Source organism: Carassius carassius, chromosome 32 (genome assembly GCF_963082965.1).
Source record: "Carassius carassius chromosome 32, fCarCar2.1, whole genome shotgun sequence".
Classification (NCBI taxonomy): Eukaryota; Metazoa; Chordata; class Actinopteri; order Cypriniformes; family Cyprinidae; genus Carassius; species Carassius carassius.
The window spans coordinates 27,877,816-27,892,187 of NC_081786.1; the positions used below are offsets into that span (position 1 = coordinate 27,877,816).

At 39.8% G+C, this 14,372-nt stretch overlaps 1 protein-coding gene across 2 annotated transcripts; it reads left to right on the plus strand.

Moving 5' to 3' along the window:
* The first annotated feature begins 415 nt into the window (after positions 1-415).
* exd2 (exonuclease 3'-5' domain containing 2) lies at positions 416-14,371 on the plus strand. 2 transcript variants are annotated; one of them, XM_059520886.1, is made up of 9 exons: positions 416-571; positions 1,182-1,555; positions 1,635-1,891; positions 3,359-3,485; positions 4,155-4,438; positions 4,548-4,654; positions 7,552-7,687; positions 7,786-8,151; positions 13,155-14,371. In XM_059520886.1, exons 2-9 carry the CDS (start codon positions 1,196-1,198, stop codon positions 13,369-13,371), a joined length of 1,854 nt encoding a protein of 617 aa, XP_059376869.1. In that variant the 5' UTR covers positions 416-571; positions 1,182-1,195; the 3' UTR covers positions 13,372-14,371. The 2 variants fall into 2 exon arrangements, with proteins under 2 accessions (XP_059376869.1, XP_059376870.1); XM_059520887.1 differs by having other exon boundaries at positions 1,182-1,540.
* Position 14,372: the final 1 nt, after the last annotated feature.

Genomic DNA, 14,372 nt, shown 5'->3' on the forward strand with positions numbered 1-14,372 from the left:
TTATCAATATTTAGATTTTTTTTTTTTTTTTTTTTGCACCCTCAGATTCCAGATTTTCAAATCATATCCTAACGAACCATACATCAGTGGAGATGCATCCAAACATCTTATTTATTCAGCTTTCAAATGATGTATTAATCTCAGTTTTTAACAAAACTGACCCTTATGACTGATTTTGTGGTCCAGTGTCTCAAATACTTTAATGTCTCATTCTTCAACAGATTTGTTTTAAATAACAAAAACATTGACACACAATGCTCTTTTCTGAAACCTTTTTGGAGGTAAGTTTCACACCTAATGTGTAAAAAATGAGAACTGTGCTTGAAAATGCAAAATAATAATAATGTTTATAAAACTTTACTTGTCAGTCGTCGTGAGACAGGTGTAGTTGCGCGCCTGCGGCGGAGGTGTCGCTGTGGCGCGTATGATTCCTGCGAGCGCTGATGACATAAGCCCGCAGAAGAAGACGCGCTGCAGCTGTTCATCATAAGCGCGTGAGAGTGTCTACTGCAGTGTTCACCTTTATACAGTCTGTGTTCACTCCAGACTCTGACATCTGTTGAGTTTTCAGGTGCGTATATCCACAGCAACACTCACACGAGAAGGACACGTTAGACGGGATTCGTCTAGATGTGCGAGTGCTAACTGTCCGTCAGCACGAAGCTCTGCATCTCTGACACAAACACACTGCGATCAAACTGTTTGATTGGTGTAATTACACGATGATTTATTTCTGAACTTGTTTCAGTTTGGTTTGAATTGTATCTGTTTTTAATTAGCTTTCGTACACATGTTTTCACGATTTCTGAAGAGTATATCAACACAAAACGCTTTGAGAAATACATCACGGACGATCTTTAGTCTTTATAATTATGTTTGAATAAAGCTAACTGTTGGTTTTAAGCTCTGTCAGTTTATCATCTTCACCTCGGTTCTAATCTTGGTTAATAAATGTAACGTAAATGTTTCTCAACCAGCTAATCCTCACATTATGATTTCTGAAGATCACGTGACACTGAACCTGGAGTAATGATGCTGAAAATTCAGCTTGGCATCAGGAATAAACCACATTTTAAACCTATACAGTAAACTGTTATTTAAAATGGCAATAATAGTTCAGAAGCTGCTGTTTTCTCATCAAATAAACGCAGCCTCAGTGAGCGAAGCGTGTGAATGTGCAGTTTCAGAGGCAGTGATGTCCAAGCCGAGCAGGTTGACCGCGGCTCTGGCCACGATGTTAGGAGCCACTCTCGGCGGTCTGCTCCTGTGGCGCAGCATCCGCACGCAGAAGAGAAAGGCCCTCAGGGGCCCCGCTTCAGATGAGCCCGTACAAGCCCAGCTGGAAGCGGACGTCCCGTCCTCACAGCCAGCGAGACCAGAGCCGACAGCAGCACCACAGACCCAGAAGCCTCTGCGAGTGCATTCACTGTTAGACGTGCCGCCGGTGACCGTCAGCTCACCTGAAGACTGGGAGACGCTCTGGCCGGTTTTCCAGAAGGACCTGTGTGTCTATCCGGTTCTGGGATTGGACTGTGAATGGGTAAAAGGCCTGCGTGTAAGCATGGCTCTGCATGTGGTTTAGATGTTGTGTTGGTAGCAGCAGCACTAGACGATGTCATCTGTTTTTTTCACAGGTGTCTGTCAAAGGCAAGGCCTCTGCGGTTTCCTTACTCCAGCTGGCCACGTTCTCCGGCCGCTGTGTGCTGGTCAGACTGCTGGCGTTTCGTAAAGCACAGCTTCCTCTCCCCGAGGGTCTCATGGGGGTGCTCTCTGACCCCCGTGTGCTGAAGGTCGGGGTGGGGTGTTATGAGGACGGGAAACGACTGGCTCAAGATCATGGTCTGACTCTGAGTTGCACCGTGGACCTGCGCTACCTGGCCCTCAGACAGAGGTGATGCTCCAGATTGAGCGTTTTAAATGTTACTATCTATTTGAGCTGCACAGTTTATCGAAATAAACCCAGTAGAGCTGCACTATTATTTGTTAAAAGATCTCGATTTAAACACCCACACGATCTGATTTCTAAATGACAACGTTTCGCCCGTGTCTATTAAACCTTTGTAGTTGATTTGATGAATGCTCTGTCTTACAGTCACAGAAATACTGGGAGGAAAGGTCGGATATAAAGATTGTCTGTGCTGTGATCAAAATAGAGCAAGTCATCTTTTGATAAGCGCTTCAGATAAGGTTCGTGTCGATTGCATTGTCACCACTAGGTGGCAACAAGTGACAAATTTATTTGTCATTGAATCATTTCAATTCGTTTGATTCGTTCAAAATCATTCAAAAAAACAATTCATCCAGTTATGTATTTCTGAGTGATTCATTAGCTGTGTTTCCATCCACATGTTTTTATGCACATTTTGGATTATCTAATAAAATAAAACGCTGGATGGAAACGGCAAGATGCTCATAAATTCTAAAAATGAACATAAAAAAACTTGTGCACTGAGTAGGATGAACTTTTTTTTTTTTATCCGTTAAGAAAAAATCTGTATAAACTACGACGGAAACACATTTACCGTATAAATTCCACCATGCAAATTGAAAAAGTCATGTGACTCCGCTATACTAACCAGCGGACCGATCTCACTCACAGCATCTGTATGTTTTAGTCCTTCTGAAATGCCTGAGGAAAATTCTTATATTCAGTGGCTTCTCCTAGTTTACGCAGAGATATTTAGTGCCAGTTTATCAGGAAGTGTTGATTTTTGTTCTCTTTGACTCTTGACATGTTTTATGCGACATTCCAGTTTTTAACATAAGTTAAATTCACATCTTTGGATGGAAACATAGCTTTTGAATCATTCATTCAACCATTCATTCTCATTGAGACAAAAAACTAATTGTGATTTTAAATTAATCAAGAATGGTGCAGCTCTAGAACCCAGCATTGCTCAGTGCAAGCATCTTATGGTGATTTTAACATTATTATTATTATTGAATACTTTTTATTTGCAGAGAAATATATTGTTATATAAATATTTTATTTTGTTTATTATAATTAAAAGCTTTTTTAATTTTAAATATTTTAAATCGCAATCAATTTTTTCTGACATTTTTTTTTTTTCTTTCACTAAATCATGCAACCGTGAAAATAAAAGTTAATTCTGTAAAATTAAGGAATTATTAAATTAAATATCATCTGAAAAGCAGCTCTACAGAAGAATAGTGTCATGGCTCAGTTTAGTTCAGAGTTGATTGAATTCAGTTTAATAACACTGTCGTTATCAGTTCTGAACTTGTTCAAGTAAATAAGGCGGATAGTTCTAGTAGCTAGCAGGTGTCTGTAAATGTCATCAGTTTAACCCCCAGTGAGAGTTTAAAGCTCTTGATGGTGATCTGGATTGTGTTGAAGGCAAGCGGTGCTGAATAACGGCTTGAGTCTGAAGTCTCTGGCTGCAGATCTGCTGAACGTCACGCTGGACAAATCTCTGGAGCTGCGCTGCAGTGACTGGGAGGCGGATGTGTTGAGCCAAGAACAGGTGAGGAGGAGGAGGACATCCTCTGATCCAGCTCCAGATTTACAGCACTCTCTTTCCATTTGACAATATTCAGAAAGGGCCACAGCTCGGCTCATTTCAGGTCATGACCGGGAACACCAAGAGTTTAGTTCTAGTTTAACAGTATAGCACAGTTATGCAATTGATTTAGGATTTTGGGTTATTTATACACTGTATGATCAATCCAGTATTGACCTTTCTCATGCACTTGGCAAAAAAACAGCCAAGGTGTGAATTTTTGACAAGTTATATTCATTAAATTAATTTTTTCGTTCAGATTGCATTTAAAAAAAAATGTAAAGTGAGTTTTGAACCATACAAATTGAGGAAACCATTTTTATTATTTATTAGAAAACTAAAATTAAGTTGTTAAAAATGTCTAAGCAATAATTTTTTTATTGTTTTCCAACCAAGCAGTTGTTCCTGTCAGGTAGTTTTAAAAAGTAAAACACATAATGAATCTAGTTCAAAATAAAGCATGCATTTAAATCTTAGTGCAACAAAATAATTGTGATATTCACAGTTGATTTGAGTTTTTATATGGTCCTCAATGCCTCACAGATATTCTGTAATACCCAGCTGGACTAGAGTCTGTAGTGAAGCTGTGGTCATCGTGGTGCACACTAAACTCTGTCCTGCTGTATCCACCAGATGGTCTACGCTGCACATGATGCCCAGATCTCTGTGGCCCTGTTCTTTCACCTGCTGGGGAGGAACACCGTCGAGGGTGAAAGCACGTTCGTCCAGCTGGCATCATGCTGCCAGGGGCTGGTGGACGTCCCCTTCAGGGCGCGCTATAACGGAGAAGGGGAGGACGGGGAGAGAAAGAGGCGCAGCCGAAAGTCCACTGTGGAGAGTCCTGAGTCTGGAGACCAGCAAGTTCCAGACCCACGGAGGAACAAACGCAAACCACTGGGAGTCGGTTACTCAGCCAGGTACAGGAGGAGGATCTGATTAAAGATAATAAAATACATGATTAATCTTGAACAAGGTAATCTTGAACTCCTTTAAGTGACTGCTGTTGTGCTGCTTGTCTTGATTCAGGAAATCTCCCCTTTATGATAACTGTTTCCTTCACGCCCCCGACGGCCAGCCGCTCTGCACATGTGACAAGAAGAAAGCCAAATGGTATCTGGAGAAGGGGATAGGAGGTACACAACCACTTGATATCGTTGATCAAATGAGGAAGTTTTCAACACGTATTTGAAATGCATTTTTCCTTTCGTTGTGCAGTGCATGTGAATGTTACAAAGCCGTTTAAGTCAAGTCACCTTTATTTATACAGCGCTTTATACAAAACCCATTGTGTCAATTAAGTTCATGATGCAGTTTGCTCTTGATAGCAGTAATGCCTTTTATATTTACAATAATATAATACTGAAATGGGCGAGGACCCCAAAAAACATTACCAGGGTTCTTATAAAATTAAATTAATAAAATGAATGCAAACATAAATTAAAACAAAAGCCTAAATATACATAAAAGAAAACTATGAAATACTATAAAACTGGAAAAAAAATATTGAATTAAATATTAACAAACTATAATAGTATGTTAGTGATGCTGATATTAAAATAATATCGCGTTCAGGGGGTTAAAATACACATATTTTGGTGGAGTTCCCCATCAAACATTTGCATTCCAGAGGAGAAATATCATGTTATTGGAGTCACTTCAGACTGCGGACATGAGAAACAACCCACAGCATCAGTATTAAAGTTTCCCAATCCTGCAGGAAAGCCACGGACTTGGCAACACTGGGAATATTGAACATCCTGCAGTGACTGCCTTACTATTGGGAGATGAGAGAGTGTGCATCACTTAATATTGGAGAAACGTAACGGATAACTTTATAAGTCACATTACAGCCGAATTTGTTGTGCGTCACTCAGTCACCGTTTACAGATCCCATAGGAATGAATGAGAAATGCCATGAACTGAATCCCACCTGTCGCAAAAACTCAGTGACTTTTCTCTTGTAAAACTGATTTTCTTTTGGTGTTAAAGTCTAAAAGTAAGTGTTTAGTGTGAAACATGTTGAAGATTAACAGATAGACTGTCTATTCATTAAATGATGAGATGCTTCCTCTAAGAAGCTGTTTATTCAGCGTAGTCAGGGAGTCACTGGTAGGCCTTCGGGCAGGTACTCATGAGATTTTGGTAGACCGAAAATTACAGTATTTTTAACTAGCCCATATAAAAATACTTTTTTAATATATAAAAAATAAAAATTCAGATAGGAGTTTAAATGTCAAACAAAAATGTTTTTAGTACACAAATATCAACAAATATGAAGCAAGAAATTTTATTTCACTATTTACAGGGTATCTGCAGAATTTTTCTAAATAAATTTAAGCCAATTTATGACCGATTTCAAGAGCTGCACAAGTAAAATAAACCGTATGAGTGGTGTTGGGCAATGTCTGTGGTAACAGTATTGAGCCATACAATTACATAATTTACAGTTTAGATACAGGTTTTCACAGAAACAGAAATCTTATACAGCAGCATTTCAGCCGTTAGACCATTTTTTTTATGAGAAGGGATAAATTAAGCATATAAATGATTTCAGTTTAAAATGTATAAATATAATTGTCTTAATTGTTTGTTTTAGAAGGCACATTAACTTTGTAATTTACAACTCTATATGTTTGCTGCATAAAAACATGAGTTTGTGCATTGATCTGACCATAAATGGATATATTCAAATAACGTTTTGACTTGAATCATGCAGCGCTCATATTTATTCAATGGCATCATTGCCTTTAAGTTTGATCCAGCCGTATCAAGACTCTTGTCTTTCCGTCCCCAACTGTTAAGACATTTCTTATACCATTTAAAACTTTTCATGGCCTTAAGTTTGATACTACTCACTTGACCTGGGGGAGATCTGTATTTAAGGTAGACCGTCGGAAAGAGTGCTGATACATATTGGTGGCCCAACTGGAAAATATAGCCCCGTTTCCACCGCAGGAACTTTACCCAGGAACTAGGGACTTTGGGCTGGTACTTGGTGTGTTTCCACCGCAGGAACTAAATAAAGTTCAGGGTAAAAGAATGCCCCTCAGAAAGTCCCTGCTGGCGAGGTGGTACTTTTTCAAAGTTCCGGAACCTTTGGGGGCGGGACTTGGGCGCTAAACATCCTGATTGGTTGAGTTCACGCAGCATTGGTTGAGTTCAACCACCATTTATTCGGATCATTTTCAAAATATTACTGTTATTGTGTCATGAAATGTAATTTTAAAAGTATTTCAGGCGAGAATGTAGTTGTTTAAAACTCAAATCTGTGGTTTATTTATAAAGACGGCGCCTATTTAAAAATGTGTTTCGCCGATCTCATAGACGTTGAGCTCCACGCGATCAGCGAGAGCTCAGTGATCATCTATCCGCCGAGAGAAGCCTCACCTCGGCTAGAACTTCTGATGTGTGCCGCTGGCTCTGATGTCTCTTTAGTGGTTAAACATAACATATAATTAGTTTTGGGAAAATCTAACAGGTGATCTTTGGTCTGTATTCAATTTATCTATATGTTAAAAATGAAAATAAAAAAGGCAAATCTATATAATATTTCGTTTCATTGTAATGGCTGTATATATACACATATCCCTGAACTAAGTACATTTCTGCAGCTGTTATTATGTTTAAATGAAAACGAAAGGAGGCAGTGGTATTTGATATCCCATTTCGATTTATTGTAAATATACAGAGAGGAAAATAGCAGTAGCCAAGACGAGCTGACTGAAGTTATCAAGTACACTGCTGTTTCATCGCGGACATCACACTCCCGAGTCGACTGCGCAAAGTCTGAACCGCTGAGGATGCAAGTTCAAAATCAGCGTACTTTGTATTGAGAAACGTGCGCAGACCTACGTCACCAGACTATTTGCCTAATCTTCAGGGTACTTTAGTCCGTGGTGGAAACGCAGAAAGCAACAGGTCTGGGGGGGAAAAATTGTTAATGGAGAAAAAAGTTCCTGGTACAATTGTCCCGGGTAATTTTGGTGGAAACGCGGCAAATGTGTAAAATATGATCTGTACTTAATCTCAGAATTGCTCAGCGAAGATCCCTTCGTTGTCCGGCTGCTGTTTGAGCCGTCAGGCCGTCCAGACTCCCAGAAAGACTACTACCTCACAGCCAAAGAGAACGTGTGCGTGGTGTGTGGGAAAACCGACTCCTACATCAGGTGTGTCTCGTGCTTCCTGACATTTATTTGAGTTTGTTTGCAAAGGGGGACTGGCCAAAATAAGTCATCTCAACTGCTGTCTTTCCTCGTTAACCTAGGAAGAACATTGTCCCACACGAGTACAGGCGCCACTTCCCGGCTGAGATGAAGGACCACAACTCGCACGACATCCTGTTGCTGTGCACTTCCTGTCACGCGGCCTCAAACGTGCACGACGGGGTCCTGAAGCAGCGGCTGGCCGAGGAGCACTACGCTCCCCAGGGCTGTGAGGAGGGCATTCGGCTGCTCGAGGACGCAGACCGCCGGCGGGTGCGATCGGCCGCTAGGGCTCTCCTCAGCGCCAGCGACGGGATGCCCCAGACCAGGAAGGAGGAGCTCCTGTCAGTCATCCAGAGCTTCTTCTGCAACGGACAGCAGGAGGTCACGCAAGACATGCTTCAGAGAGCCGCCGCGCTGGAGACCAGGTAGTTTATCTACCCCAAAACCACCCGTGTAGACAGGAAGGGGCTTACAGAAATGTGAACCAAACTATATTTATGATATTTGATGATTTTCAAAAGAGTATCTTATGTTCTGGGGTTTTGATGATCACAATTAGACAATATTTTGCTTAGTGTGTTTTTGTGCTGCTATTTGTGGTTTAGGCCTGTCTGACTGTCCGCTTTTCATATTCTTCTTAATGGCCAATATTTGCCACCTGATCTTCAGAGGATTTTTACCTTTTATAAAGGGCAATACATTTATCTAATATCAGGGATATAACGATGATCCGCAAGCTGGTTGAAAATGTATTCAAATATGTGACTATTCAAATCAGTTGAGATGTAAAAAAAATCTTACGATACAATTGGAGTAGGAGTTTATATGAATATTTAATGACACAGTGTTTCCTGGGTTACTGCTGTAGAGCTGCGCTTATGAACTCTCTAGATGAAATGAAAATGTCACATACTTTTCAAAAGACAGTCATGGTATTTTCATTTCATCTTGATTACATCCCTATCTGATATGGTACCTAATATAATCTTAAGTCAAATTCTCACGTTTAATTATTGCATTTAATTAGAAAAATGAGATGCTGTAGGCGGTTTCCAATCAAATGAAATCAGTATGAAAAAAATCCATTGTTGCACTGCAGAAGTGTCACAGCTTTTGAAAACTGCATTTAGATGTCTTTGCATTACAACTGCAAATAATGAGATTAAAATGGAGTAAATGCTTGAAATATATTAAAATATAAAATTGCTTTTGAAATGAAAACTACCAGTAGGTGGCAGCAAGTTACAGTCTTAATGAATGAGCCATTGCATCATTCGTTTAACTGATTCATTCAGAATTGCTGAAATTGTTTCAATTGACCTAATTCGGTTTAGATTTTTCCCAAATTATGTTTTCAGTTGAGATCTTTCTGGATTCCAAATGATCTGATCAGCATAATTCATAAAACTTTTCATAAAACAATTTTTACAATTATAGGGCTCTGTTACGTCCCCCAGCTCTGGTGTTTGTTGCTACACGTGTTTGAGTGTAGTGTCTCTTCCCCTCTTGATTACAGATGAGCCACACCTGAGCGGAGCCTGTTCTTGCGCTATAAAAGGCTTCCTGGATCATTTCTGAGCGCGCACCCCGAGAGTCTGCAGTGCACATCCGTGCTTGCTGGCTTTGGAAATTGCCGTCCACCCGGCAGTAGAAAACGCTCCGCGTTTGCAGTTTTTGTTTTGTTTGCTGATTGTTAAGCAACCTTTCTAATATCCATTCTGTCTAAATAAAATCCCCTATATTATTGTTGATATGAGCTGTTCGGTGTGCGTCTCTCCTTTATGTTAAGGGTGGTGTCCGACCGCCCGTAACATAGTGGGGGCTCGTCTGAGATAAATGGTTTCGATTAAATCGGACTTAAGTGTTAGATTGCGGAACTTCGGAAAGCTACAACATTTTGGTGAGTATTCTGGTGGGCAGTTATGATTGTCTGTTCATTTGTTTAGTCGACTGTTTATTTTATTTTGGTGGATATCTCAGGAGGGGGCTCGGTGGGAAGCCTCGAGCGGAGTAAGCCACTGAAGATTGCATAGATATTTAGGATTTTTGTTTGGTTTTGTGTATAGTTAGTTAGAGAAGCTGGACAACATTTTTGCTTATCAGAATACTCTTTAGTTCAGTTGTATAGCTTGTGATATATTGTGGCATATCGCCTATTTAGTGAGTGCTGGTATAGCCTACTCTGATTATATTAAGCGTATTGGGTACATTTGTGGGTGGACTTTAAAATTCGTGGTTGTTTGTAGCCTATATTGTGCTTTTCGTTTAACCACCTTTGATATTCGCTACCTGGTAGCTTTGTTGCAGTTAAACTGCTTTGGTAAGTGTTTTCTTATTAGCTTTATTTATTTGTTTTCTTGACTTTGGTGCGCACTTTAGGTGTCTTTTCGCTGTTTAATTATTATTTTTTTACTTGATTTTTGGTGCACGTTTTAACCGTTGTATCGTGTTAAAATGGCAACAGAGGAAGCATTTATTAAAGAGCCCTCTAATGAGTTACTTTTTAAATTTTCGAAAGAGCAGTTGCTGAATTTAGCCGTAACTTATAAAGTTGAGCTCACTTCTGCTGAAAAACGCACCAAAGACACAATCAGGGCCGTCTTACAAGCTGCTTTGGTTAGTGAAGGCATTTTGCCTGTAGAGAAACAATCTCCCGTGTCTACAGAAGCATTACAGCTGCAGATTCGGTTGCGAGAGTTAAGTATCAAAGAGAAAGAAATTGAGTTCGAGCGTGAGCGTATGCAAGCTCAGGCCCGTGGGAATGAACTTGAAAACCCACTGGCATTAAGAAAGTTAGAACTCGAGGCCCAGAAGGAAGGTGTCGCCCCTTCTGACCCTAATTAATTTGATGTCACTCGCCACATCCGACTTGTGCCACCTTTTATGGAAAAAGATGTGGAAAAATATTTTCCACATTTTGAGCGTGTCGCAACCAATTTAAATTGGCCAAAAACTGCATGGGCATTCCTCCTGCAATGCGTTTTAGTGGGAAGGGCGCAGGAGGTTTACTCGTCGCTAACAGTGGAGCAGAGCGGTGACTATGATATGGTGAAAGCGTCAGTTCTGAGGTGCTATCAGCTGATCCCTGAAGTATATCGTCAGAAGTTTAGGAACTTAAAAAAAACGGAGCGTTACGCCGATTCTTAGGAATGGTAGGCTACTATCGTAGTTTTTGTAAGAACTTTTCGACTGTAGTATGTCCCCTCACTAACCTATTGAGCCCCAAAACTAAATTTGACTGGACGGAGTCCTGTAATAGAGCATTTGAAAACGTCAAAGCTCTCTTGTTGACTGCTCCCGTGCTTGCTGCGCCAGATTTCAACTAACCGTTTCAGCTTGCTGTAGACGCCAGCAACGTAGGCGTTGGTGCTGTCCTTTTACAATCAGGCGCTGATAACATAAACCATCCCGTGAGTTTCTTTTCTAAGAAATTAAATTCTGCCCAGCGAAAGTACTCCACTATCGAACAAGAGACTTTGGCCTTAGTCCTAGCCATTCAGCACTTCGAAGTGTATTTAGGCTCTACAGTACATCCAATTAAGGTCTATACTGATCATGACCCACTCAAATTCCTCAGTCGCATGTACAATTCAAACCGTAGGTTAATGCGCTGGAGTCTATTGCTTCAACCGTTTAACCTCCAAAAAGGCTTCCTGGATCATTTCTGAGCACGCACCCCGAGAGTCTGCAGTGCACATCCGTGCTTGCTGGCTTTGGAAATTGCCGTTCAGCCGTCCACCCGGCAGTAGAAAACGTTCCGCGTTTGCAGTTTTTGTTTTGTTTGCTGATTGTTAAGCAACCTTTCTAATATCCATTCTGTCTAAATAAAATCCCCTATATTATTGTTGATACGAGCTGTTCGGTGTGCGCGCTCAGAAATGATCCAGGAAGCCTTTTATAGCGCAAGAACAGGCTCCGCTCAGGTGTGGCTCATCTGTAATCAAGAGGGGAAGAGACACTACACTCAAACACCAGAGCTGGGGGACGTAACAGGCTCTATGAAATGTTTTATTTTCCGATATTTTTTTTATTTATTTATTTTTTGAAGAAATGGTTGTAATCAAGTAAAGGCAGGGAACATTAACAATTTAACTTACCTTTTAAAATGTAATCAAATTCAAATATACCAATTTTTGGGGCAAACAGTAGGTTTACTTTTAGAATGAAAACATTGTAGACTTTTTTTTTATTATTTTACAGCTTTGAGAAGTGCATTCTGTGTGTTTTTGGGGCAGAACATCTTACTGAAAAAACGATCACGATCATGGTGATTTATCAAATCAATAAGACTGCGATATAAATAACTGCTCTTTGTATCGGAGTGAAGCACAGCAGCATTCTTCTACTCATATGCAGCTCCTGACATTTTCACAGTTGTACTATAAATTAAGATTGTTACCATATTTTTGATTTTCACAAGTTTGAATACATTGTTTCTAATCGTGAAAACTGAAAATGTTCACTTTGAGTTAACATGTTTCGCTGTAGCATAAAGAAGTGGATGACGTGGCAAAATATTAAAAACGGAGGAATAGGATATTTTAAATCCAAAATAATTAGGCAAAGATTGTGCTGTAAAGTGTAACACCAATCGCCAGGTGGTTTGCAGGACAAGTTGTTCATCCAAAAAATGTATATTATTATTATTATTATAGTCATCATTGCATGTTATAAAATGTAAATCTTATTTGAGATATTAATGCATATTTTAATGCATATCTTTTAGTTTAAAACGGGCTCATATGCATGCATATACTATTATTACCTATTTTAACAGTATTGTTCATTAAAACCATAAGATTACTTATTTTTGATGCTTTATTGATCCAATCTTTAATAAAAAAATAAAATAAAAAGAATCTGATTATTTTGATTAATAAACGATAATTGTTTGAACACTCGGTTACCAAATTTCCCCTTAAGGTTTTTCCTAACTTATGGGTTTTTTGGAACCAAAGACTGCTCTCTAGATGTGAATCGGTTCCTCTTCCATTGCCAGTCTGTGGAATATTTGCCTGTTTTATTTTGCACCAGGATTCAGATTGTATGTAAGTTAAAGTAATGGCAAAAAAGTCACTTTTAAGTTTCTTGTAAAAATAAATAAATACTTAGGACTTTTCTAAGATCTCCTCAGGTGGAGGACATGGGATGTAAACACATGAGTAGTACCCATAACTGGACAGGCTAAGTTGTCCAAATGAAGTTCTTAGCAATGCATATTACTAATCAAAAATTGTTTTGATATTTACGGTAGGGAAGTTACAAAATATCTCCATGGAACATGATCTTTAGCCTAATGATTTTTGGCATAAATATACCCCAGCGACTTAAGAATGCTTTTGTGCTCCAGGGTCACATGTTAACATACATACAGGATGTGAAGATGCAGTTGTTAGGTTGTGAAAGTCGATGTCTTCTACCTTTGCAGGATCTTTAACGAGAGTTGTGTGCCGCATGGACTGAAGGTAGTGCAGGTGTATGCCGAGCGCGGTCTGCGGGGCCTGATGGACTTGGAGCGCTGCTGGCGACAACACTTTCTGAACACCATGCAGCCACGCCATTTGCCCCCTCTCTGGTCCGTCAGCCACAACCATGACAAATATCTGCGCAAGTATGGTGAGGACCTGCAAATCCAGCTCAACTGAGCTCCTTGCCACACAGACAGAAAGAGACTTTGTGCAAACACCTTCTGGGATAAGGTTTCCACTGTGTGTGCAACACCTTGGTGTCCTCGTCCTATGTCGTTTGAGTGTGTACCAGAGACTTGACTCGTCCTGGCTACAGGTAAGCTCTGGTGTTGACTTCCAATTGAGAAAAAACAACAACAACCTAAGACTAGACTGTGGGCACAGTTTGAGTGGGCTCTAAGGGACCAGATGGAGATCGGGAAAGAGACTCTTTGGGGATCGAAAGCCACTGTGGTGAACAGTAGAACGCTAAACTCAAGGATGGTGCGAGAACAAAAATGGTGATAGGTAAAATAACAAAAAAGCTTAATGTGCACACTTTTTAATGTTTAAAATGTTGAAAAGCATTATCATTTCCCTGTGAAAAGTAGAATCTACTGTATTTTAACCAGCCCAAACCTGCTCTTAATTCTTGAAGATTCACAGCTTACAATTCTTGCAGGTTTGAGGCCATATTAAATGTGTTTGTGTTAAATCAGTTTGTCTTTTGAGGCTATACAAAATGGCAATTTTTACTTATTATGGAGCTCTGTCATTTCTATTTAGCCTGGACCAAATTGGGCACGGCTTAGCACACAATGTCTGTACAATGAATGATCTTTCTTAGTCAGGACACCTCCACAACACACCAGCATAAAATCTTTGGGTGTGTGTATATATACCCCTGACACATTGAAGACCTGTTAAAATGATGGTGGATGAAATTCAATCTCGCCCTGATCAACAATTTCTAGTACTAGTTTGTGTTGTTTTTGCAGTTTCAGCCCGAGAGATTCAGCTCCATGGTATGGTAACAAATATAAATGGCAAATCAAGGATACTGAAGTCTGAGCCTAACATAATTTAACTTAAGAAACACAACAGCTTTCCTTTTTATTTACATTTATCCAGATGTAAGCTATTAAAAGCTTGTGTTTCCTTAATGTCAATAAATAAAATTTCACATGTTAAGACCGGAT

Excerpts from the sequence above, each read along its gene's own strand:
- exd2 (XM_059520886.1), top strand. The coding sequence starts at position 1,196 with ATGTCCAAGCCGAGCAGGTTGACCGCGGCTCTGGCCACGATGTTAGGA. Across the intron at positions 1,556-1,634 it reads AATGGGTAAAAGGCCTGCGT|GTGTCTGTCAAAGGCAAGGC; the intron begins GTAAGCATGGCT and ends TTTTTTTCACAG. Across the intron at positions 1,892-3,358 it reads TACCTGGCCCTCAGACAGAG|GCAAGCGGTGCTGAATAACG; the intron begins GTGATGCTCCAG and ends ATTGTGTTGAAG.